The following is a 26,228-nucleotide window of genomic DNA, read 5'->3' as shown; positions in this document are numbered from 1 at the left end:
ATCCTCACAACCGGACCAATAAGCAACATCACGATAAATGGAGAAAAGATTGAAGTTGTCAAGGATTTCATTTGACTTGGATCCACAATCAATGCCCATGGAAGCAGCAGTCAGCAAACCAAATGACTTATTCATTGGGCAAATCTGCTGCAAAAGGCCTCTTTAAAGTGTTAAAAAGCACAAATGTTACTAAGGTGTTCTTGACCTAAGCCAGGCTATTTTCAATCTACCTCATATGCATGCAAAAGCTGGACAATGAACAACAATTGATGCCTTTGAATTATGGTGTTGGTGAAGAATGTTGAATATACCATTGACCGCCAGAAGAACGAACAAATCTGTCTTGGAAGAAGTACAGCCAGAATGCTCCTTAGAAGCAAGGATGGCCAGACTTTGTCTCACGTTCTTTGGACATGTTATCAGCAGGGACCAGTCCCTGGAGAAGGACATCATGCTTGGTAAAGTAGAGGGTCAGTGAAAAAGAAGAAGACCCTCAATGACATGGATTGACACAGTGGCTGCAACAGTGGGTTCAAGCATAACGATTGTGAGAATGGTGCAGGACCAGGCAATGCTTTGTTCTGTTGTGCATAGGGTCATTATGAGTTGGGACCAACTTGATGGCACCTAACAACAAGCACAACAGATTGTATGTAAGGAGTCCTGGTGGCGTGGTGGTTAAGCACTGGGCTGCCAACCAAAAAGTAGGTGGTGTGAACCCACCAGCCTTTCCGAGGGAGAAAGATGTGGCAGTCTGCTTCTATAAAGATTACTGCTTTGGAGACCCTATAGGGCAGTTCTATTCTGTCCTATAGTGTTGCAATGAGTCAGAATAGACTTGATGGCGACCGCTTTGTTTGATTTTTTGAGACTCTATGTACACTGTGTTTACCTGTCCCTCATTGATGGGCATTTAAAACAATTTATTTTGACATAATTTCTGACTTTCTGTTGCAAGTAGAGTACAAAGAATTCCTGTATGCCCTTCACCCAGATTCCACAACATTTTATCATATTTGCTTTATTCTTCTCTCTAAATATACATATTCATATTATTTTACATTTCATGCAGACATGATGATACATAATTTATCATTCAAGGACATTCTCTTATATAACCACAGCACACTTAACAAAATCATGAAGCTAATACTGATAAAGTACTATTAACTAATCTACACACCTTATCCAGATTTCACCAATTGTCCCAATAATGTCAGCAAAAGAAAATCCTGGATCACAAGATGCGTTTGGTTGTTCTGTCTCAGCATTGTTGTTGTTGCTAGCTGCCGTTGAGTAGGCCCAGACTCATGAAAACACAAGCACAATGGGATTGGACCGTTGTGATCCATAGTGTTTTCCCTGGCTGATTTTTTAGAAGATCACCAGGTCTTTCTTCCTAGTCTTTCTGAGCCTGAAAGCTTCTGAACACAGCGTCATAGTAACTGGTAAGCCTTGCTGACAGATGAATGTTGGCTGTGCTCAAGGTTCATTGGCTTGTAATTGAATCTGGATCTCTCACATGGAGTGGGAGAATTCTACCACTGAATCACTGCTGCCCCCATCTGCATGTCTCCCTATTGTTGTTAGGTCCCTATCTTAGTCGCATAGTGCTGCTATAACAGAAATACCACAAGTGGATGGCTTTAACAAAGAGAAATTTATTTCCTCACAGTATGTAGGCTAGAAGTCCAAGTTCAAGGCATCAGCTCCAGGAGAGAAGGCTTTCTCTCCCTGTCAGCTCTGGAGGAAGGTCCTTCTCATCAATCTTCCCTTGGACTAGGAGCTTCTCTGCACAGGAACCCCGGGTCCAAAGGATGTGCTCTGCTCCTGGCACTGCTTTCTTGATGGTATGAGGTCCCCAACTCTCTGTTTGCTTCCCTTTCCTTCCATCTCTTGTAAGGTAAAAGGTGGTGCAGGTCACACCCCAGGGAAACTCCCTTTACATTGGATCTGGGATGTGACCTGAGCAAGGGTGTTATATCCCACCATAATCTTCTTTAACTACAGGCAGAAATTATGATTTATAACACGTAGGAAAATCACAGAATGGAGGACAACCACACAATACTGGGAATCATGTCCTAACGAACTTGACACATATTTTGGTGGGGGGGGGGTACAATTCAATCCATGACTATCCCATTGAATCACTTCTGACTCATAGTGACCCTAGGTACAGCAGAATGAAATGTTGCCTGGTCCTGTGCCATCCTCACAATCTTTGCTATGTCTGAGCCCATTGTTGCAGCCACTGTGTTTATCCATCTCATTGAGGGTCTTCCTCTTTTTCGATGACCCTCTACCCTAGTCTCCTTTAATCTGGACAGTTCCTCATTCCTTCTTTCTTTTTCATGACACAGACATTTTTTGAAAAAGCAGATGTCAGTTATTTTGTCGAATGTCTTTCAATTTGTCTGGTATCATGATCACATTCAGGTTTTACATTTTTGCACTGATCGAAGGACACTTTACTGCTCTGAGCAATCCTTTTCCATATGACTCCTAGAGTGCAAGTTTGAAGTAATGCGGGAACTTCATCTCCTCGCCATTAAGGAAACCGAGAGTACAACCTGACCTCACTAAATCGAGATTATCACTGTCCTGCCCCCGAGATAGTTTAGTTCAGGTGAAAACTTTATTTTGGGTTGTGCGCCACAAACTACCGAGGCAGCCCTACCCCGCAGAAACTACATTTCCCACAGGTCTTCAAGGCATCTACGTCATCAACGAGCGCGGTTTTTTGCTGGCATAGCAGGCTTGGGGAAGCCAGCTGTGGCGGCGGCATCATGGCGGAGGTGATAAGTGTCGGAGTGAACCTGGAGGCCTTTGCCCAGGCGATTAGTGCTATCCAGGCACTGCGCTCCAGCGTGAGCAGGGTGTTCGACTGCCTGAAAGATGGCATGCGGAACAAGGAGACGCTGGAGGGTCGGGAGAAGGCCTTCATTGCGCACTTCCAGGACAACTTGCATTCGGTCAACCGGGATCTCAAGTAGGTACCGGCTGAGGGGGCTGGAGTGGGGAACCAGCCCTATTTGGACCTCGCGCGTCTTCCTAGTTAGGGGCTGTTCTCCCTTTCCCTTGTTCCCCGTTCTCTTTTCGTCCTCTCTTAACCTCTCTCTGCCCCTCAGGGCCACCTCGTTCCGCACCCCCGCTTTCTCGTCTCCCTTCTCTTGGCCTGCTAGTTCTGGCTGTCTCCCGCCTCCTGGACCCCTTCTTTGGTCGTCCCATTCCTCACGAGGAGGCATACTGTTGCTATGAAGTTCCACTTCTCATTTAGCCTGGCAAAATTTTCACCTGTGGGCCCTGTGTGTCCCACCATGCCTGATCAAACAGTACTGATAGGACCAAACAGGACCTGACCAGTGTGGGACCAGGTCACTCACTAAAGTGAACCGATCTGGGTCCCAATTCTCCGCCCTTAAACCTGGAATTAATTAGTTCTATCCCTACCCTTCCAAACGACAAATCAGATCTTGATCTGTCTTTCCCTCTTACCTTATCCTCTCCCATATGACCTGACCTGTACTCTCTCACTTCCAGCTGTTCCAGATCAGCTCCTTTTCGATAGAGTTAATCTCAAGCTTAACCAGCTTAATCACTTGTGCGTAACTCCCTCTCCCCCACCCCCCAATGAATTTGTGGTCCTTTAGAGTTAAGGATTGTACATTTCCTCCTCTTTTACAGCTCACCTTCTTCTACTTTATAGTGTTGCTGTAAGGATTAAATGATAGGATGTTCGTAAAATGCCTAGCACATGGTAAAACAAACAAACAAACACCAAACCTGTTGCCTTGGAGTCAGTTCGACTCAGTGACCCCTATAGGACAGGGTAGAACAGCCCCATAGTTTCCAAGGAGTGCCTGGTGGATTTGAACTGCCAACCTTTTGGTTAGCAGTGGTAGCACTTAACTACTATGCCACCAGGGTTTCCAGCACATAGTAGACACTCTGTAATTGGGTAGGTCCTGAACTTGCCTTCCCTTCCTTAAGAGAGTCAGTCCTTCCCATGGAGTCTAGAATTCCAGGATTTTTTTCCTTTAGTTATCAGAACTGACCTTAGCAGAGGAAGGCATTTGGTGAGCTGGTTATCCTATGATTTCTGGACTGGCTGGATTTTTTCCCCCCTCAACTTGGTCTCCTTAGTAACCAGATGGAAGAAGGAGGTAGGATGGAGGAGGTGGTGGTGGCCAAATGATGAGTGCCTCTTTTTGCTTTTTTCCCTAAGTAGTTGCCATTCTTTTTGGAGGAAAGCCAGGAAATCACACACCCCCTCCTCAACTCCCACATCCACTTGCTGTTCTCTGGCACAGTGCCAGTTAATACTTTCCCTGCTGGAGGAAATGCACCGGTTGCTCTTTCTTCTCTTCCATTTCCACTTTCTTTCCGATTTTCTTCCCTTTGTAATGTCCAGGATGTTAGTAGAACACTTCACATCTTAGAAAGTTTACGATGTTTACCTTGCCCCCTTTGCCTTCTTAAATCTTTGTACAGTAGGACCAAGAGAAAGGTGGCCGAAGATTCCAAAATGAATGTGATATGAGAGGCTGTTCGTAGGGAGACTTCTCTTGTTGGTAGTTTGGGACTGGCCCCTCGAAACGTGCTCCTGGAATGTGTTTTTGCTGTTGGCTCCCTTTTCCAAGCTTTGCTAGAATTTTCCTGTTAGACTGAAGTGTGTTTGTTTGACGCAGCCTCCTCCATGGTGTCTTCTCATTCCATTTGTTTATTTTATCTCTTTTTTGTTTTGTTAAGTTTTACCATCTGTGAAGCATCATGTACAAATCTATCCCTATGTGAATGATAAATAATCATCATTCAGGTACTTGCTGTTCTGCCAAATGTAATATGCACGTGGGTCTGAAAACCATTAGTGAGAAGTAGTGTTATGCCACACTTTAAAATTCCAGTAAGTCCCCTTTCCCCTCAGAGAATAATTAGAGTTGTTAAATCCTGAATTTAGGAGCCATTTTATGGTTTCCAGTGCTCTTAACTTTTTTCTCCTTTGAAAAGACACCAGGAAGCTCTGTTTTAAATTAAGACAAGCTCCCAATTAGGGGTTTTCTTGATTGGCCTGAATCTGTTTAACTTTTCAAAAAGTATTTCTTTTGAAGAGACTTCTGATGGACAACTTAAAGAGCAGTCTTTGACAGTGATGGTTGGCTTTACTTTGGAATTCAGTGGATTCAGGCTTGTTTTCTGTTTACTTTTCAGTGAGCTGGAACGTCTGAGCAATTTGGTAGGCAAGCCATCTGAGAACCATCCTCTCCATAACAGCGGACTTTTAAGCCTGGATCCTGTGCAGGACAAAACTCCTCTCTATAGTCAACTCCTTCAAGCGTATAAATGGTCAAACAAGGTAAGAGAGACGTATTACGAAGGAAGCTAACTTTAAGAAAAACCAAGTTTTCTCATATCCTAAGTTGTAGAATGTGAGGGTAAGTTTTTTTTTCTTTGTTTTTGATTCAGCATAGGGTTGTAGGGTTGGAAGTTTTAGAATTTCCCTAGAAGCTATTTTGTAGTATTTTGAAGTCTTTGAGGATTAATAATGATGCATAGGTAATTAAAATTTTTTTAAATTCTAAGTTGGGTTTTTAACCTAGGGATTTCGTGTTGGGAGCAGTGTTTATGAACCCCTGACATTTATGCAAAATGTTATGGTATGTGCATTTTCTCTAGGGGAAGGGTTTGTAGCTTTTATCAACTTCTCATAGGAGCCCATGACCCTCTTAAGGACTGGTGGTCTAAATGTTTAGCCAGTCCCATTGTTAATGTTGTGTGTATTATGTTTTCCCCTGTCCTTGATAGAAGAACATCACTAGAATATTGCTTGTTGGATTACTCTTTAATTACTGTCTAATTACTTTAGATACCATCTGAGGGAGATTCTTAACACGTTTCATAGAATTGGATATTCATGTTTCATTCAGCAGGCAGGCCTGTGGCATAGACCCTAGGAGAGCTGTAAAAGAAAAACTAAACTGTAGTCCAGAAATAACAGGAACAATTAGGCTCATAAGCCTGGAAACAGTGTATTTATTTATTGATAAGTTCCTTTTGTTTGGGTGCTGTGGGTTGTTATTGTTATGTGTGTGTGCTTTCTTTTTTATTGATTGGGGAACCAGAATATAAGCCTGGGAGGATTTTGGAAGCTTTTCTCATTACATTGTGCTACCTTCCTGGAGATATTTATTTTTACAATTATTGGTTGTGAACTGCTTTGCCCTCTCCAGCTAGCCATCATCTTTTCCCTCTTTCCAGTGGGCCTTTCCGCCTTAGATCTTGGATGATGGGTGAGCCTTGACAGTCTTCCTGGTGTGCACAATTTCTTCTTTGAATTTCTCTATGGGAGTATTTTAGTTTTCTTTGCTTTAAAGTGAGATTTAGGGAGAAGATGATTTACCATGGAGCACTGAAGAAAGAACTTGAACCTCATATGCATACATTCAGCTTATACACCGTTTCTTCCAAACTGTGGACTGCTGGTGGCAAACCCAGTTCAATCTAGGTTATGTGAAAAAAGAGAGGGAAGCAGGGAGAGAGAGAAAGAAAGAGAGAAAGAGGACTTCACTGGTTCAAAAAACTAAAACATTTAGGGAATTTCTAGTATGAAGCTCAGCTCATGAGGATCAGGTTACTCAGATGGGTGGCAGTAACCTGTCTCTCTCTTGCCACCTCCAGACCTGCTTTCTTCTGTGTTGGCCTGAGGCTCTCCAAGTAGTGGAAAAGATAGCCCGGGCAACTATAGGCTTGTATGATCCTTAAACCTGGTGATCTCTAGTGTCCACATTAGGCCCTGAAAAAGGATTCTGGCCCTGCTTGGTAGGTGGCCCCAAGATGGTGCATTGAATCCAGGGGAAGGGATTCTCTCATTGGCCAGCTCTGATCACCTGAGGCATGAGAAGGCGGGGCTCCTTGAAGCTGGAGAGAAGCAGGTCCCAAAACAACAGGATGCAGGGTAGACTAAAAAATTATAGATGTCTGTTGCAGTTGCCAAGGCTAGATGTGGGATTGTCCTAGCCATACACAGACAACACTCCTCTCTTAGGCTGTCCTGCTTGAATTGAAGTTCCTTGTTTTCTCAGGGATGCTCTTGGTCATTTTAACCTCATTGTACTGGGTGGTTGGGTGGGATCTGATCAGTAGGTGTGTGGTGTGACTTATTTCTTATAGAAAGTTTTGCTTTTTGGAGAAGAAAGTTGTGTTGATGTATCATGTGGGTGAAGTTGTTCTTGGAATAGGCTAGACTGACAGACTTTTCAGTAGCGGGAAGATTTAGATTGATCTTGAAACCATGAGTGACTGTTTACATTGAAGTGATGACACTTACGTTTTGAGGGAAGGTGGTTTTAATTCTTTGCCAAATTATGGATTATTAAAATAGAAGCCCCTGCTTCTGACCCCCACATCAGCTTCAAGGTGGAAAAGAGGTTGTATTAAGGAAAAGAAATGTATGTGGAACTTCTTGCCCTTGGAGATTACAGATTAAAAATATACATAGAAATTTATCCTAGATGATAAATCCCAAATGGCGATGTGAGGGAATCTTGAGACTTTAAGCATGTCTTTGGCCTGGTGAAGTTAAGCATGTGTATGTAAAGGGTTCTTTCATCAGCTCCCTGATACTATCAGCAGAGAGGGGATTTGGGGCTGCTTGTAGCATTCATCAATAGAGCTAAAGAAAATGGTTAAGAGATCCATTTATTCAACCTCTTGTTTTAGAACCAAGCAAACTGAGGCCTAGTGAATTGACCTGTTCAAGAGTCTCCAGCTAGACTAAAATTTGGATTTTCACACTTAGCTCACTGTTATTTCCTCTGAAACTTGATGGCTTAGTCCAATTTTGCTTAAGGTTTTCGACTATAGAAAACATTTTTCCCCCCTTTAACTTGAATCCTAGAAATAGTTCATATATTTTATTCATGAATCTCTACACATTTTACTAATTTTTAATGGTTTATTGAAGGACGGGATGGCAAATACATGGTACGTGGGTCCTCAAACTATTGCTCTTGTCCAGGGCAGACATCACTAATTAACCATGGTACTCTTTTCTGCTGAGGCCATGTGTGGGCTTATATTCCTCTTAACTCTTTGTTCTGGGATTAGGCAGCCACTGCCAGTTCAAAGGAGGTAAAAGGTGTATTTTACTTCTGTTACAGTAAATCATGTCCTATTTAACTATTATTTATTTGTACCTTACCTGGTGGCACAGTGGTTAAGCATTAAGGCTGCTAATCAAGAGGTCAGCAATTCGAATTCACCAGCTGCTCCTTGGGAAACCCTATGGGGGCCAGTTCTATTCTGTTCTGTATGATTGCAATGAGTCAGAATCGACTTGATGGCAAAGGGTTTGGTTTGGTTTTTACTCTAGAAAGGATTTAGGGTGTATTATAGAAATACATGGAAACCCTGGTGGCATAGTGGTTAAGAGCTACGGCTGCTAACTAAAAGGTTGGCAGTTCGAATCCACCAGGCGCTCCTTGGAAACTCTATGGGGCAGTTCTACTCTGCCCTGTAGGGTCGCTGTGAGTTGCAGTCGACACTATGGCAATGGTTTTGTTTTTTGTTTTTTTTTTTGGGTATAGAACTACATAAAACTCAGGAAGATAAGTAGAAGTGGAAGAGGAAAACAAGGGTAAGGGTGCTTTATGTATGTTTATTTAATAAACCCCCAAAAATAGCCCCAAGAAATAAGCCAGTATTCTAATATACAGCTGGGGACATGGAAGAAGCAAATAATTATATATGTTTATCTTTCCTCTCCTACAAATGAAAAGAGCCTTTTAATTGCTAAAGCTTTCATCATTCATCTTTTTACCTTCAAAGAGTTTAAACCAGTAAGTGCTTTTGTATATTAAGTGAAGTTTGTGGTAAGTTGCCTATGTCAGCTTTACACGTTGTTGGCTAAGAATTGTAGGAAGTATGGGAAAGGCTTTGATACCACCCATTATGTGATGAACTTTCTGTTTTACGTACTATTGGCCATAGAAAAGTCTTGTTCATGCTGAATGACTAATTTTCTTTAGGGGGTTTTGTAATTTTTGTAAAGTCAGTTGGATTATTAATTACATGATAGTTGGCATAATTGTTAGAATAACACACTTAAAAATTAATCTAATGAAATGATGTCAGATTGCTGTGAGCAGCACTTTTTCTGTGCTGAATTGGAGAAAGAATTCAGCTTTTAAGTATTATGCACCTAGAGATAATTGTTCTGTAGAAGGATGACAGACTCTCTTGACTAGGGCAAAAAATAATTGGCATCAGTGCTGTCTGTCTTTGCTGTAAAATAGACAATGTAGACCTTAGATTGGTTTATTATGTTCAGATACACTGAAAGTTAGACTGAACTTATTTTTTTATTGTGCTTTAGGTGAAACTTTACAAAGCAAGTTAGTTTCTCATTCAACAATTTATACACAAATTGTTTTGTGACATTGGTTGCAATCCCCGTGATACGTCAATACTTTCTCCTTCCCTGTCTCCATCTGTCCATTTTTCTGTCCCTTCCTGCCTTCTCCTTAGTACTTTTGGACAGATGTTGCCCTTTTGGTCTCATATACATGATTGAACTAAGAAGCACGATCCTCACATGTGTTATTATTATTATTATTTTTTTTTATGAAACTAGTGTCTAATCTTTGGTTGAAGGGTGAACTTCGGGAGTGGCTTCAGTTCTGAGTTAAAAGGGTGTCTGGAAGCCATAGTCTCAGGCTAGACTGAATTTATTCTGAAGGTTTCCAACTTGGTATCATTTGGCTTTTATTTCTGACTGATTTTTTGTCATTTGTTTATGGCAAATGTTACTTGTGTATTTACCTGGAAAAGTAGACTTTGACTTCTCTCTGGTGGCATCTGTAACAGCAAAGATCCCAGAGATGTCACTTTCTCCTGGGGTTAGGAAGTGGGCCTGTAGGAAGGTGCTGCTGCTGCTGTTTTTTACATGCTTAATTTTTCATTTTTATAAAAGAAAGAGCAACTTTCTATCCCAAGAATATTCGGTTAGAAAGTCTGAAGACATTTCCTCAGTTCTACCCTCCTGAATTATTCCATCAGAATCTAATTATTTAATAGCTTTGTTACTGTGACATTCATATCTCTCAAATGCATCCTTAAAGGTGCTCTTTATGTTTTTGTTATGGAGCTAACAGGGTTGGGATTGTTTTAAATTGAAACATTGAGCCTTTTCCTTTAGGGACCTTCTGCTCTTTGGAAGGAAGTCTAGATTATAGCTATGTATAGACACTCAACCATAGGCCCCAAAGGAGAGGTAATATGCCTATCTTTGTTCCCTGCTGAGAGTCCCCAGCACCTAGCAGGATGCCTGTACACAGTGTTCAATTAAAATTCATTGAATGAATGAAAGAATAAATAAAAGCTTTTTCTGTTGAATTTTTAATTTACAACTCCTTCTGCGGTTTGCTTGTTTGTATTTTTGATGAAGTGCGATAAGGGTATTTCCATTTTTAGCCATTACTGAGAAATCTAGTTGTGCTACTTGTAGATGAGAGAAAATTTTGAGATCCCGTGATGGAGGCCAGGGCTGGATTCCAGAAGGATAATTTGGAAGGACAGAGTGAGGTCAGTTGGTGAACTGATGATAAGCTCTTTGAGGGCTGAGGTTAGCAGTTTTATGTACGTTGTTTGTCACCCAGTGTGCCCTTTCTACGTGAGCTGGGTTTACAGTCAGTGCTTAGGAGAGGACAGGGACTTGGTAGAAGTCTTGGGAGTTGCTTGAGTCAGGTTAATTAGAGCTTCTGCACCTGATGTCAGGTGTTCTGTGGCAGCTGTTGTTTTGGCAGTAAAGTGAAAAGTGTCTGAAGACAGTCAATTCCACCAAGGGATTATCCCACTTTGTGAATTATCAATAACTAATTTCTATGCCGGGAGCCCTGGTGGTGAAGTGGTTAAGAGCTCAGGCTGCTGATCAAACGGTCAGCAGTTTGAATCCACCAGCTGCTTCTTGGTAACCCTATGGGGCAGTTCTGCTGTATCCTATAGGGTCTCTATGAGTCAGAATTGACTAGATGGCACACAACAGTACAACAACACTTTCTATTTCTAGGTTTTCCTTTACCCTTAGGCCCACCCTTGACTCATTCTTCTCTCTATAGCTGATATACAGGGAAAACAAATACATCCAGAACACAATGAGCAAAGAAAATCTACTTCAAGAAAATTACTTAAATTGCCCACAAAGTTTAATCAGCATGACTTTAGGATCAGCCACTGTTCTGGGTTTTCCTTATTGTTAGCAAAGGTACCAGGTACCATTCTTACAGGTGTTCTTTCACCTAAATCTAATCTTTATAGACCCTGTCACTCAAAATGAACTTGCTAGCATAATGCATTTGAATATAGTATAAACTGTTCTGGTTAAACTCAAACCCTACACTCTCCTTTCTCCCCATCCCCAAACCCTAATACCATGGGAGCCATTTTGAAAAGAACAAAGTAACAAAACCAAAAAGAATACAGCAACAATACAAAACCAATCTGTTGAATTTCTAGGTAATATTGGATTCAGAAGTATAAAGGCTTGTTCTGGAGTCAGGCTACTTGGGTTCTGATCCAGCTCTGTTCTTACTCTGTGCCTTGAAAAAGTGAAAAAACTTTTTGAGTATCAGTTTCCTCATCTGTAAATTGAAGATAGTATTTGTATCATAGGGTTGCAGTGAGGATTAAGTGATATAATGTAGGTAAAATGTTTAGTAGATTAACTCACATTGTTGTTAGGTGCCCTCAAGTCGGTTTGGACTCATAGTGACCCTGTGTACAACAGAATGAAATACTGCCTGGTCCTGCGCTATCCTTACAATCATTGCTATGTTTGAGCCCGTTGTTGCAGCCACTGTGTCAGTCCATCCTTTTTTTCGCTGACCCTTTACTTTACCAAGCATGATGTCCTTCTCCAGAGACTGGTCCCTCCTGATAACATGTCCAAAGTATGTGAGATGAAGTCTGGCCATCCTCGCTTCTAAGGAGCATTCTGCCTGTACTTCTTCCAAGACAGATTTGTTCGTTCTTCTGGCAGTCCATGGTATATTCAGTATTCTTCGCTAACACGATAATTCAAATGCATAAATTCTTCAGTCTTTCTTATTCATTGTCGAGTTTTCACATGCATATGAGGCAGTTGAAAATACCATGACTTGGGTCAGGCGCGCCTTAGTCCTCAAAGTGATGTCTTTGCTTTTCAACTCTTTAAAGAGGTCTTTTGCAGCAGATTTGCCCAGTGCAGTACGTCATTTGATTTCCTGACTGCTGCTTCCATGAGAGTTGATTGTGGATCCAAGTAAATGAAATCCTTGACAACTTCAGTATTTTCTCGTTTATCATGATGTTGCTTATTGGTCCAGTTGTGAGGATTTTTGTTTTCTTTATGTTGTAGTGTAATCCATACTGAAGGCTGTAGTCTTTGATCTTTATCACGAAGTGCTTCAAGTCCTCTTCACTTTCAGCGAGCAAGGTTGTATCATCTGCATATTGCAGGTTCTTAATGAGTCTTCCTGCAGTCCTGATGCTGCATTCTTCTTCATATAGTTCAGCTTCTCGGATTATTTGCTCAACATACTGACTGAATAAGTACGTGATAGGATACAACCCTGATGCACACTTTTTCTGATTCTAAACCAAGCAGTATCCCCCTGTTCTGTTTGAATGACTGCCTTTTGGTCTGTGTGCAGCTTCCACATGAGCACAATTAAGTGTTCTGGAATTCCTATTCTTCTCAGTGTTATCCGTAATTTGTTATGATCCACATAGGTGAATGCGTTTGCACAGTCAGTAAAACACAGGTAAACATCTTCCTGGTATTCTAGGCTCTCAGCCAAGATCCATCCACATAGGAAGTGCTAAATAAATGGTAGTTATTGTTACCAAGCAGAGTAATAGTGTGTGCCTGTGTGTTTATTTATGGAGAGGCAGTATGGCTCAGTGGTTAAAAGCTATAGACTCCAGAGCTAGACCACCGTAATTCATATCCCATCTTTGCTACCCAGCAGCTGTGAGGCTAACTTCTCTGTGCCTCAGTTTTCTTTAAAATGGGGATGACAACTGTGTGTACACCTCAGAAAGATGTATGAGAACTAAATGAGGCACTAAAGCACTTACCTGACACACAGTAAGTACTGTCTACGGGCTGGTGTTGTTATCTTAAGCAATGATGAGGACAGACTCCCAGGAAGTACCTGTCTCCTTGCAGTGACATCTGTACTACCACGTGGCCTCCCACATTTGTCTTCAGTATATTCCCCCAAAAGTCTACAAATTAGAGATTCCTATAGGTAATCTGTATCTTTCCTCCCTGGGGAAGCCGGAGCATAGATATCAACAATTCACACATTAGTATAAATTAGTTGGGTGTGGGGAGTTCTTTTCTTATAAAACCTGGGGTAGAGTGAGGGATTGGGAGTTTGGTGAGGGAGATAGACAGCGTGTTGGTTGAAAACCTTGGTAGTTTGGCCAGGCGTGGATGGGATGTGGGAACTGAGGGGCAGTAGATGCAGGACAAGGAGCCCTGCTTGCTCAGTGGTTAAGCACTCAGCCGCTAACTGAAAGGTTGACCGTTTGAACCCACTCAGCGGCTCCACGGGAGATAGACCTGGTGATCTCCCATAAAGATTATAGCTTTGAAAATCCGGTAGGGACAGTTCTTCTGTCACATGGGGTCATTATGGGTGAAAATTGACTCCACGACACCTAACAACTATTAACAGCCAAGGCAGGGTAAAGGTCCTGGGAAGAAACCATAAGGGGAAACGAGAGGAGTGCAGAGGAGGTGAGAAGGGGTACATTTTGCCCAGGGCAGACCATTTGTCCTGTCAAAAAAATAAACAACTCAGGATACCATTAACAGACTGTTATACAGGTTTAATAGACAATTTGCAATTGGGCAGTGATCATTTACTGAGTAAATGAGTGCTCTGGTTAATCAGGATTCCTAAAGTACTTACAGACAAAGTTTTATCAGGAACTTTTGAACAAAATTTGTGAGTACTTGACATTTATGTAGCTTTGCTAAACAATTAAAGACAATCAGCATCAGTGGGTCGTGGTTATAAGACCCGCAAAGTTTTGAAAACAGGTTATGTTCGTTGATCTTGAAAATGGTATATTCATTAATCTTGAAAACATGATATGTTACTGTTTTCTGAAAGAATAAATTTCAAGTGAAGGTTAATGAAAGCCCAATGAAAGCCCCTTTCTGGTTTCAGTGGGCCTGATCACCTAGAATCAATTATGTGAAATAAACAAGCTACTTCTAAAAGTTTATAGTTTAAAGCACAGCTATAAGATTATTTATTTGTTACACTGCATAGATTTCTAACAACTTTGAACAAGATGACCTTTAGTGTCATGGGTAGGAGAACTCTTTATGTTTTCATAATGCAAAACTTAAAATTTTTTTAGCCCAAACTCAGGGTGATTCTTCTCATTTTGTCACCCAACGGGGCCTTCCTCCCAGTATTTGGAATTTAGATCGCTTCTGTAGCCCTCTTACGTGGTTGGAAAAATATTGTGGTCTAGTCTGGGAACCTAACTTATTTTTAGCATTGTTTCTTTAGGAAGATGTTTGAACACAAAGGCCAATTTAAAAATAAACATTTGGATTATATCCAGTTTGTAAACTAGGTGCTTGCTGCCAGCTGGGCTCTGGAGTTAGACTCTTGGGTTTGAATCTGCATCCCCCTCTTACCAACTTGATAATTTGTGCCTCAGCCTCCTTATCAGTAAAATGTGGGTAATAACAGTTTCTACTTCATAGGGTTGTCGTGAGGATTAATGAGTTAATACACCTGAAGTACCTTGAACAGTGCTCAGCAGGTATTGGTAAACCTTTAGTAAGATAGCATGTAGTTGTGAGAACAGTGGACAGAGGATTCTGGATAGCTGTATTTATTTAGTCTTCACTGTCTGTTGTTTAGCTGTGTGTCTTTCTGCCAATGGCTTTATTCCTCTGGGTTCAAGTTGCTTCATTGAGGGACTAGATGATCTTTCAAGTCCCTTTCAGCTCTAGCTTGGAAAGGTTCAGTGGGGATTATTTATGTATTTCTGTAGTTACGGAAATGAAAGCATAATCTGGGGACTGGAGAGGAATATTCCCACCTCTTTTCTTGTCCAGTGATGGTGCTTAAGTACACATAAGCTGTTGTATATGCTGCAGAGCATCTCGGAACATCCTAGAGTAGAGTAGCAGCCCTTGAGGACTTCAGTTGAAAATTACCTTTCAAAGGTTCTCTAGACAGCATTAGCCTCTAGTAACACACTAAGTGTAAATGTTAGTGAAAATCAAGTGATGCCCCTATAATTCTAAATGGTTTCTATCCCAAGGGCTTTGGCTTAATTCCAGTCTTTATGTTCTACTTATTAGTTGTGGATTCAGATAATTGTCACTTTATTCTTGCCTGGAATCAAGTTTGTGACTCCATCATTCGTCTTCTATAAAAGAGCAGGAAATCGTTTTAAAGCTTTACTGGACCTGCTTTGGGGAGGCTGCAGAGGCTGCTGGACATGTGTCAGGACTGCCCCTCACCAGTCACTCTATCCGTGGGGAACTCGTCTCGATTCCCTCTTTGACTCTTTTACATTAGCGTTTTCTGAACTGCTTAGGTTTGTGTGGTTTGTCCAAAATCTGCAGATTGTAACCAGAGCCTAAAAGGGCACTTTCTCTTCTCTTCTAGGAATGTTAAGTAGAAAGGAAATTACCCCATAGCATTATTCTTCGTGGTAAGTTGCATGGTGGTGGTGGAAGCGTATCACTTACACATACAGAAGGAATCTATTGTTACATCTCCCTGTTTTCTTGTCTTCTCTTCTTCATGCTGAGTTTGAGCTGGGAGAAGAGCAGCTAGATTACTAGTGCTTGTCTCCTGTTATATGTGCCTTTCCTGGGCATGTCATCCATTCTGCAGCTTCACTTGCCAGCCATGCACTGATGCCACCTAACTCTACTGGGGCATATAGCAAAGTGCCTGTCAGGCATTTGCATTCAGATGTCTCACAGGCATCTCAGACTGAAGAAGTCCAGAACTAAAATCCTCCTGTCTCTCTACTTTGTCCTTACACTAAACTTGCTCCTTGTGGGGTGGAATGCCTTATCCAGTCAGGTTTCCAGAAACCCACGTGTCATCCATGGCTACTCACTGTTCCTCACACCTACTGCCTGTGATCTATTGATTCCACCTCCTCAAAGCCTCTCAGCTCTTTCTGCTCCATCTCAACTGCTACTACCTGAGCCCAGGACTCCATTATTGCTTGGGGTAATGGCTACAGCCTCCCCACTGGTTTCTGGCCTATAATCTTTCCCTTCTAATCTATTTTCCGTTTGGCAGCTCTCGAGGGATCTTTATAGAGATCTGATTTTGCAACTCCTCAGTGGTTTCCTCCACCTATTTTAGGATTAATCCCAGTTTCCTAGCTGTCATTTGGAGGCACTCTAGTAATAGTGCTCAGGAACCTGAGTCTGGAATTAGACAGATCTTTGGGCAGATTACATAGTCTCAATTTCCTTATCTGTACAATAGCATCAATAGTCCCTGTCTGTCAGGGTTGTTGTGAGGATTATGTGAGAACTGCCTGTGAGTATTTAGCACAGACCCTGGCACGGGGGAAGTCCATGTACATTACCTGTTTACCATCAGCAGTACCGCTATGGGCCCTTCATGGACTAGCACGAGCTTACTTCTCTAGCAAGCTAGCTTGCTTGCTTCCTTCCTTCCTTCAATCTGGGAAAAAACCCAAAACTTTTTATTATGGAAATTTTCAATTTGTATAATGAACCTCCATATACCCAGCTTCAATTAAGAACATTTTGCCAATCTTATTTCTTATATTTCCCCGTTCCTGCCCCTCCTCCCCTACCTGTTTGGATGAGGGATGGTGAGGGCTGGAGTATTTTAAAGCAGACATTGTGCCATTTCATCCATGACTACTTCAGTGTTCAGCTTTCTTTCCACTTTCCCTGCTCTTCTTTTTGCCAATTCTAGTCTTCGAAAATTAAGTGCAGTTCCCCAAGGAGCCATAATCTTTTTGTCTCAGGGCCTTTGCTCATGTACTTTTTCCTTAGAAAATTCCTCTTAGTCATTTAGATTTCAGCTTAGTTGTTACTTCCTCTGGGAAGCCTCCCGTGATCCCCAGAATCTAAATTAGGTGTCCCCTGTGTTTACCCCATTGTTATTGTTATTCCATTCTGCCTGTTTACTTGTCTGTTTCCTCCATAAGATTAAGCCTGGTCTTATATTTGGATTTAGACTTTGGGCAAATCTAAGCCTTTGAGCCCCAGTCTGCTGGACTATAAAATGGGCAGAATACCAATCTCAAAGGATTGTTCTGAGTGTATTAGAAAAAGGTGTATGTGAAGTTTCTAGTTTAGGGTAGGGCACATAGTGATATCTTATAAACAGTAGTTATTAGCTATTTCTAAGTACACACTGAAAAAGTATTTGAATGGGGTTAAATTGAAGCCTCTAATTTTCTTCCTTTTACTTTTTCAGGTTGTGTTTTTCCTTCTGAATCTCCTTCTGTTTGCTGTACCTTGATTTTTTTTTTTCCCCAGGTTTTTTGCTGTTGTTGTTGTTGTTAGACACAGGAGAATTGAAAGGGATGAGTGTATGGAAGTGAGTGCCAAGAGGCTTTATCCTAAATTCTACTCCTCTGACTGCCAGACCTTCTTAGAGATCCTCTGGGCTGGAGTCAGGATTTCTGCCCTGTATGAAGGAGGACAAGCTGGGGAGCCTGTTTTGCTTCCTGCTCACTGCATCCTTTAGCTTCTGGAGCATGCTTTCTGCATTCCCCTTTGGTTTGGGTGTTCTTTTGCTGCAGTCACTTACTTGTTTGGGGAGGCACCAGTTTCTTGGGCTTGGTGAAGTTTGTTGCTGGGGCCTATCCCTGGGCCAGGGCCTGGCTTAGCCTTCTGCTTTTCCTTGCTGACTTGACAAAGTGCATGGATCTTCCCAAGACCCTCATTTCCTTCTGGGAACATTTTGCTCACCTAGTCGGTTCTGACAAGTCAGCAACTTTTGTCTTTCCCCATTGTCACATTGCTAAACTTAGTTCAAACCCTGTGAATTGGAGACTCTTTCTGAAATCTTCTCCAGCCTCATTTGTGGCTGCTCTACTGTATGCACCCTGGTTCAGCCATGATGAACTCAGAGTAGTTGGCTTGTGCCTTGCTGCTTATGGTCTCTGTCCCTTTGCCCATGTCATCCCCTCTGTCTGGAATAATGCCTTGTAATTTCTTGAGCACATTCTCCTGTTGCAACTCTAGTCCCGTTGAAATGTTTCTTCTGTGAAGCCTTATCCTGACCAGGCCAAGCTGATCGCTTCTGTTTTTGCCCCCACAGCCTCTTGGCTGCACTGATCATACTCTGCTGCAGCTGCTTCATCGCCAGATCTGTCTGCTGTTCTTGAGGGTTGGGACTGTGGAGTCAGCTTTGACTACTTAGCATCTAGTACGTAGTAGGTAGGTACTTAGTAATTGAGGCCTTCTCCCTCCACCCCTGCCATATTTCCCAACAAACTCTAGGGACTATGAGTATCTCCTGTTGAGTGTTAGATCTCAAGGGGAGCTCAGTGATCAGGTCCTCATTTTATACAGAGAGTGACTTGTCCAGTGTCACACTTCTGGCCCTGGGACCAGCAGTATTTGGCAGCTTGAAAAGGGAATGTCCAGAAAAGTGGAGAGGTTTCTTCTGCTGTTGAGGCCGGTTAGAACACCGCCTTTTTACATGTGGTTTTGTGGCTGCTGACCTGCTGTCAGTGAAGCAGGAGCAGTGGTCAGTTCACATGACATATTGAAGGAATCATTGGGGGCAGGTGTGATCCACTGACAGCTGCGTTCTGTGCCCAGAGCATGTCTGCATGGGGCCCGCCCATGCGTGGGAATGGCTCAGGGAATTCCCTTGACCTCTGTGAGCAAAGGGAGGCAGGCACCCTCATTTGCTTTCAGCTCTTGGTATGGTAAGTTAGAATCTTAGTAACTAACTGGCATCTTTGCTGGGCATCTCATGAAGAAAAAAGGACTGCTGGGAGACAGCCTTACTGGCATGGTTGGGGGCACCAAAGAATGGCCGTGTAAAGATAGACACCACCCCCCACTTTTTCCTTCTTCTTAACAGGAATTGTACTTAATCCTTTTGGGCTCAAGAGATGCCAGTTGCTCTTGTCCTTCCCCATTTGTGTGTGTTACGTGTTTTAGAGTTGGCAAGTTAACATTGTACCGTTTGTTATCTTCAGTCAGTGGGCTTCTCTGCTTATTGATCACTTGTCAGTTGTTGCCACTGCTAAGCATTCTGGGCATGCTTCTCTGCTAATCACTCCTATAAACGTTAGATTTTGAAGGGTAAGAGTCTGCAGATTTTGAATGTGGGCATGCATTCACATGTGAGGCAATGGTTGTACTTGTTATAAAATGCTCAATCTTTTCATTTCCAAATTGTGCTTTTGGGGGCATTATGCTTTTTGCCAGGAAATATCCAGTATGTCCATTTAATACATATTTATTGAGCACCTGCTATGTTCCAGGCACTGTTTTAGACAACAGTGAACGAAGCCAGTAAATTCCCATCTTCCTGGAACTTAAACTACTTTCAGTTCTCTAACTTGACCAGGGGAGTAAAGTGCCCAAAGCACCTGATTTTAATAATAATTCTGGCTGTACTGCTGGTCTCTCTCTCAAATCAGTGGCCTTCCTGTGCCTCAGCTTGCCGGTCTTTACTATCAGACTGGGAACACAACCCACAGAGTGATGGGTGACTTAATTGGCATATGTAATTTATCTAGAACAGTGTCTGAACATAAAGGAAACTTTGTCTTGTCCTAATATCTTAAATACCATCCTGTTTTTATAGCTTGGTACATTTTAATTCTGTCATATGCTTAATGCAAATGTAAATTTATTGCTAGTAATACACAGTTTTCTAGTTTATTTGCGCGTGGCATGTCACCAGTTTGCCCTTATCCTATTCCAGCCTGAGACTGTGCTTGTTTTAAGGGATTCTTCCTGATTTACACAGAACACTAAATATATATCCTGTATTTATGTCCAGAAGAAAAAACAAAGCACTTGATCAGCTTCAGGTTACTGACTTCTTTGCTCCTGTTGACCTCAGATCTGACCCAGTTGTTCTGTTTCTGTCAGAAGAGAACTTTCCACTGTAATATGGATTAGTGACTCTGTAGCAAAGAATGCTAGATATTTGTTATTCCCTGTATTTACGACTGGGTCTGTTTAAATTTCATTTCGATATCTGGAGCCCTGAAGGATGATTTTGCCTGTGTGTGTGAGTAATTTTATGCATTGACTTCAGGACCTCACCCAGAGGTGAGCTGGGATCCACTGTATTGTACTGTGCTCTCTCCGTCTGCCTAACTGCCTCCCTGCCTCCCTGCTGTCTGTCTAGTCATTTATCTAACTCGCCATTTAAAATCATTTTATAATTTGGTATGTTTCCCAGAACTGAATGCATTGATTCAAAATACTACATCGTCTGTGGTGTTTGTGATAAGAAGTAGGATCACCAGAGTTTCAAGATAGAATGAATTCTCGACTTCTTTCTCTTAGTGAACAGAAAACAATTAAATGACCATTGAAGAGTTTTATTTAGTGATAAGGTGGGAATATATTTTCCTTTTAAAATCACTATGATAGTTTCTATGTGCTGTAGTCAGTTCCTCTCAAGTTTTACCTTCTCCACCTGCAAATTAAGTTTCAACATTTCTTTTTCTGGGTGGTGAATGCACCAAGTACAGACTCTGGCACATAGTAGGTCCTCAGTGGGTGTTAGTTTTCCTTGCATCACCTTAGGTTCCTATCCTCTATGTCCTCTACCCCTAAACACCTAACTTGGGCCAGTGGAGACATTCCTGGTTACTAGGTTACCCTCAAGCTTGGTTTGGATAACAGAAATGCCAGCTCTAAATGCTTTTTAAATGCTCAAAGAAATAGCAGAGGATTATGGAGGCAAACACCCCATCCCTTGTTTTTCCCAGTCTAAAATGGAGCAATCTGTGTTAATTTTAATTGCTTGGATGAGCTCAAACATTGAGATTTTAATGCATTTTCACAGTAGCTCAGACAGGGTAATCACATTATCCTGCTGACAGTTCTTTGGAATCCTCGGCCAAAACATACTTGGGGACCTAGGCTTACAAAGCCGGGACACGGAAATTTCCTCGGAAAATGTCTTGTGGGGAATGTTGCTTTTCCTGTTGAGCCTTCCTCCAAATAGGGAAAACGTTGTCTTTCTTAATCACATAGTGATGGTCTTGTATTGTTTTTGAGGAAGGTTTTCAAAGCTTTGGTTAGCAAAGGATACCTGTGGGGAAATTGCTTTATTCTGATGATTTGCAAAATGGAAAAGACCTTTTGTAAGCCTTTGACAATATCTTTGAGCCTGGTGCTGTCCGGGGTGCGCTTCCCACTCATCCATTCCTGTAAGCCAGCCTTGTAAGGAAGATGATGAGTGAAGAGCTGATGTCTACTGGAGAGTTGGAAATACCATACACTAGGGTGGTTTAAGGAAAACCCCCAGATCAAACCAGGGCAACATCCCTGCCTTTTGGGCTTCATTTGTTCTGCATATCAGCCACGACTGAGTCCTCATGTGTCTGTGATTTGTAGTGCTTAGCAGGCCTGGTACTTTGGTGCTTAATGAATAAGTGCTCCCACCCTACTTCAGGCCGTCTTCTGTTGCAGGGACGTTTGCAACAGCCTCCTAACTTGCCTCCCTGCCTTAACTACCTTCGGTCTTTGTCCCACACAGCAGTCAGAGTGACGTTTAAAAATGCAAGTTTGATCACGGAACTGTACTGCTTAAAATGTGTTGATGACTCCTCTGGTACTCCAGAATAAGACAAATTCCATAATGTAGTTTATAATGGTCTGGCTCTGTCTGGCTCCTGTGTCCCACCTCCAGCACCTAGCCAACTAAAGAGCCATATGCAACGTGCTGCCTCCTGCCTCACACTGTTGCATTGCTGAGGTCTTCTGCCCAACCTGGGTATCCGCTATGAGGTTCTTGCCTTCTACTGACCAAGAATGACCAGGAGAGGCTCAAGTTTTCTGCACGAACAAAGCTTTATTGAGCAAAAGTAGCTCACGAGCAAAGACAAAGAGAGACTATGCAACGCTAGCCTTTGTCTCTGCAAATAAAGGGTTTACAAGGCTTATAAAAGTTTCTAGGTGGGAAGTGGTTTCATCTTTATTCATGAAAGCGGTATGAGTTTCTGGAAAAAGAGTGCGTTAGGTGCGTGCGCAAGAGGTAATTCAAGATGGAACCCGTCGCTAAAGCTGTTGGGTCAGTTGGCGTCACTTACTCTGGGATGTTGTGCATGTGCAGTTCTCTGAGACGTTGGTTTGAGTCTCGTCGGGGACTCATGTTTCTAGAAAAGTCGTCCCCTGGCGCAATGCGCATGCCCAAGATACTGGATCAAACTGGTCTGTCTGAAAAAACAGCTTACGAGGAAGTGTTAAGCAGAACAGGGCCATTTGCTTGTTCCACGGAAAGGAGTGTGGATTTCAAAGCTTTAGCCATGCCTGAGGCTTTAACCCTCCCTGGTGTGGCCAGTCCCTTCTGTCTCAGTTGCACGAGCTATTTCCCTTGCTTAAAAGGGCCCCAGCCCCCTTTTTGCTTTGCTAATACTTTCTCATTTTTTCCATAGTTAGTGTAATAAAGAATTTGATTGGCCTTTGTCCCTGGTCCCTGGGAGGTAATCTCTAAACCCTTGGAATTTCCTGAGTGATGGGAGTGTCTTTGTTATTCATGCTATTCATGGTGGGCCCCTTGGACCACACCACTTCTTATAGTTTATGCTAATGAGGTTACTCAGAGATTGACCAAGGATGAAGTTTGACCACACCAGACGGACCAACCATGTGATTAGAAGTTTGGGACTTTGAGCCATGTGATAATCAGCCTGACCTCCAGGGAGTTTGGAGGGCCTGGAGATTGAGTTCAACCACATGGATGATGTTTCAGTCAGTCATGCCTGTGTAATGTAACCGCGATAAAAACTCTGAACACCAAGGCTTGGATGAGCTTCCTGCGTTGGCAGTATTCCATGCATGTTTTGTCACACATCTATGCTAGAAAGGTAACATATCCCTGAGGACATGGAAGTTTTGTGTTTGGAACCTCATCAGTTCCAGATTCTGCTCTGTCTATTCCTTTAGCTGGTTCTGATTTGTATCCTTTTGCTATAATAAAAGTGGAATCATAAGTGTAGCACTTTCCTGAGTTTGGTGAGTCATTCTAGCAAATTGTCAAACCTGAAGGAGTCTTTGGGTACACCTGAATTTGTAGCCAGCTGGTCAGAAATGAAGGTGGCTCTGGGGATCCTTGAACTTTGTGGCTGATCTCTGAAGTCTTGGGCGGAGTAGGCAGTCTGGACAACTGTGCCTTTCATCTCGAGTTTGGCAAACTCGTTATAAGTCATATACTTGAGAGAGCCTTTTCTAACTCTCCAAGTTGGGGTGAGGTACCCGTTCTGTATGCTTTTGCAGCCCTCTCCACTACTGCCCAGATCGTAGCACAATTCACATTAGATAAGTACTGTTTGCCTGGACACCCCTCTAGATTTGAACGGGGCCATATCTGCTTGTTCATTGTTGTTATTTCCAGTGCCTACCAGGGCCCATCAGAGAAAAACAAACCAACAAAACACTTTCAGTTAAATAAGTAGCTTAATTTTCTTGGAAGCCAATGTTATAATTTAAATTAAACATAATTTTGAGAGGAATATAGGTAGGGAGCATAGGTGGGCTTCCAGGTTGCGTTCTTCTTTCGGTTTGGGTAGGAGAGTCACTCTTAACCACTCTATTTCCTAAGCACGCAGTTGTAAGATGTCTTTATTTGGTTTATGCATTCCAGTCACGCCTTGACTTGCTGAAGGATAATGCATATTAAGTTTTTTTTTTTTAACTAGTTTGGGGATACAAACAGAAGGCAAATTATCTTGATTATTGTGAGGCAAATATGAAAAGGGCAAAGAAAGGATACAGTGAAGGTTATGGTAATGCCGTCTGTTCATTTTAGCACTCACAGTTTCTAAAGCATGGAAGCGTCCATCATCTTATCAAACCCTGAGAGAGACACTGTAGTGTGGAGCTGGGGCCAGATTGCCTGGGTTCAAATCCTGCTTCTCCCCTTCACTAGATTGTGACCTTCGGCAATTTACTCTGGTTTTCTGATCTATAAAATGAGGTTGATAATGGTACCTACCTTATAAGATTGTTTTGAAGATCAGAAACCTAATATATAAGGGGCTCAGAGTGGCTGGTACATGCTAGCTATTGTTATCATCAATTCTCTAATAACCCTGAGGGTTAGGTTATCTTAGCCCTGTTTTACAGATGTACAAGCTCAGATTTTTAAAAGTTACATTACTTTTATGACATCTCTGCCATAAGGAATGGTTGAGTAATAACCAAGGTCACAGATCATTTCTATGGTATTGAAGGTTTAGGGAGCTTATCTATAAAGTTTTGCATTAGTCACCCAAAGTAAAAAACAAAAACAACAACAACAACAAAAAACTAAAGATTAGGGGATTACAGTTCACTTACGAGATTCTCTTCTGCCAGAGTCATACAATCAGTTATTCATGTATTTGAAAATAAGAATACTGACAATGAGCTTTGTGATTTATGTAAATGTTCAAGAACATATAAAGTTACATAAGCCTTTGGAAGTTTCTATCAAAAGATTTTACCTAAAAGAAGAGCCATTCTTTAACAATGCCCTCATTATAAGGATACCACCATGTTTTCCAGAAAGCAGCTACACAGTATTTGCTGCTGCTGAGGCAACAAAGGCAAACTAAAGAATAAAAGGATCTATGTGTTCACAACAATGACCAAAAAGAAAAGAGTAGCTGCTGAGGCTGCTTATGTACAGCCAAACACCTCATGGGATTTGGGTCCTTGGTTTTGGAGATCTAGGGTTATGGTTTCTGGGACATCCCAGTGAATTGGCCTAATAATGTGGTTAGTGCTTTTGTTTTATTGCCTAGTTCATTGTGTAGTGTCTGGGGTCTTAAAAGCTTACAAGCACCCCCATCCAAGACACAACAATTGGTCTGTTCACCTGGAGCAACAGAGGAAGAAGAGCCTGGAATAGGAGGAGACTATGGAATGTGTGGCTAATTGCCTCCATGAACAACTGCCTCCTTTGCCATGAGACCAGAAGAAATGTATGGTGGCCGGCTACCATTACTGAACATTTTGACCAAAAATTCCGTAGCTGAATCCTGATCAAAAGGGGAAAATGTAGACCAGAATTTCAAATTCTGATGGACTCCAGACTTCCTGGAGCCATTGTGGGTAGATGAGCCCCTGAAACTATAAACCTTTTATATATAAACCTCTTTAAACCTTAAACCAAAAATATCCCCTGAAGTCGTGTTGAAACCAAACAATAGTTTAGCTTAACTAGTAAAAAAGGTCTGCCTTGAGCTGTATTAAGAACTGTCTATGTGGGATCAAATTGACAACAGCAACTTGGAAGATTAGATAGGAACCTTAGGGGGCAGTGAGTTTATGTTAATAGGGGAGGAGCAGCTCAAAAAGCAGTGTGAGAATGGTTGTACAACTCGGTGTAATCAATGTCACTAAATTGTACATTTAGTAACTGTTGAATTGCTGTGTGCTATGCAGTGTATATTCTCAACAACAACAACAAAATAAATACAATTTAAAAAAAAGGATCTAGAGTTAGACAATCTGTAATCAGGCCCTTCTGCCACTTACAATCTGGTGAACTGGGACAGGTCACTTAAGCATTAGATTGAGGAGGGGGTTTGAACAATATTATATTCTGCAACTATCAGTCTTTCACTCCCTCCCACTCCCTGACTGGTGGTACTTGTCTGTTTTGTTTGATGAGATACATTTCATTAAAAAGTACCTTCACAAGGGTAAGACAGTACACACTACTGGGGAAGCCAGCATAGCTTGTACAAGGAAAGGTCATGGAAGCTCCCTAGACACGTCCAAACTCCCTGAGGGACTGAATTGTTGGGCGGAGGGCTGTGGGGACTGTGGTCTCTGAATATCTAGCTCAATAGGCATAACAGTTTATAAAGAAAATGTTCTACATTCTACCTTGGTGAGTAGAGTCTGAGGTCTTAAAAGTCTGTGAGCAGCCATCTAAGATACTCCACTGGTCTCACCCCTTCAGGAGCAAGGGAGAATGAAGAAAACAATATACAAGGGAAAGATTAGTCCAAAG

At 42.0% G+C, this 26,228-nt stretch overlaps 1 protein-coding gene across 3 annotated transcripts in view; it reads left to right on the top strand.

Moving 5' to 3' along the window:
• The first annotated feature begins 2,751 nt into the window (after positions 1-2,751).
• The window catches only part of MED27 (mediator complex subunit 27), a 237,913-nt gene continuing 214,436 nt past the window's right edge, over positions 2,752-26,228 (top strand). For all 3 annotated transcript variants that reach the window (XR_002824001.1, XM_004375777.3, XM_023730825.1), the window contains exons 1-2: positions 2,752-2,992; positions 5,212-5,356. Coding sequence is in view for 2 of the 3 variants with exons in the window: in XM_004375777.3 (XP_004375834.1) it covers positions 2,790-2,992; positions 5,212-5,356 (348 nt within the window). In the remaining variant the exon portion in view is untranslated. The remainder of the gene's footprint in view (positions 2,993-5,211; positions 5,357-26,228) is intronic.

The sequence above is a fragment of the Trichechus manatus genome, unplaced genomic scaffold (genome assembly GCF_000243295.1).
Source record: "Trichechus manatus latirostris isolate Lorelei unplaced genomic scaffold, TriManLat1.0 scaffold00038, whole genome shotgun sequence".
Taxonomy (NCBI): domain Eukaryota; kingdom Metazoa; phylum Chordata; class Mammalia; order Sirenia; family Trichechidae; genus Trichechus; species Trichechus manatus.
Note: the sequence above shows the minus strand (reverse complement) of the source record. Positions and strands in the feature narration are given on the sequence as shown.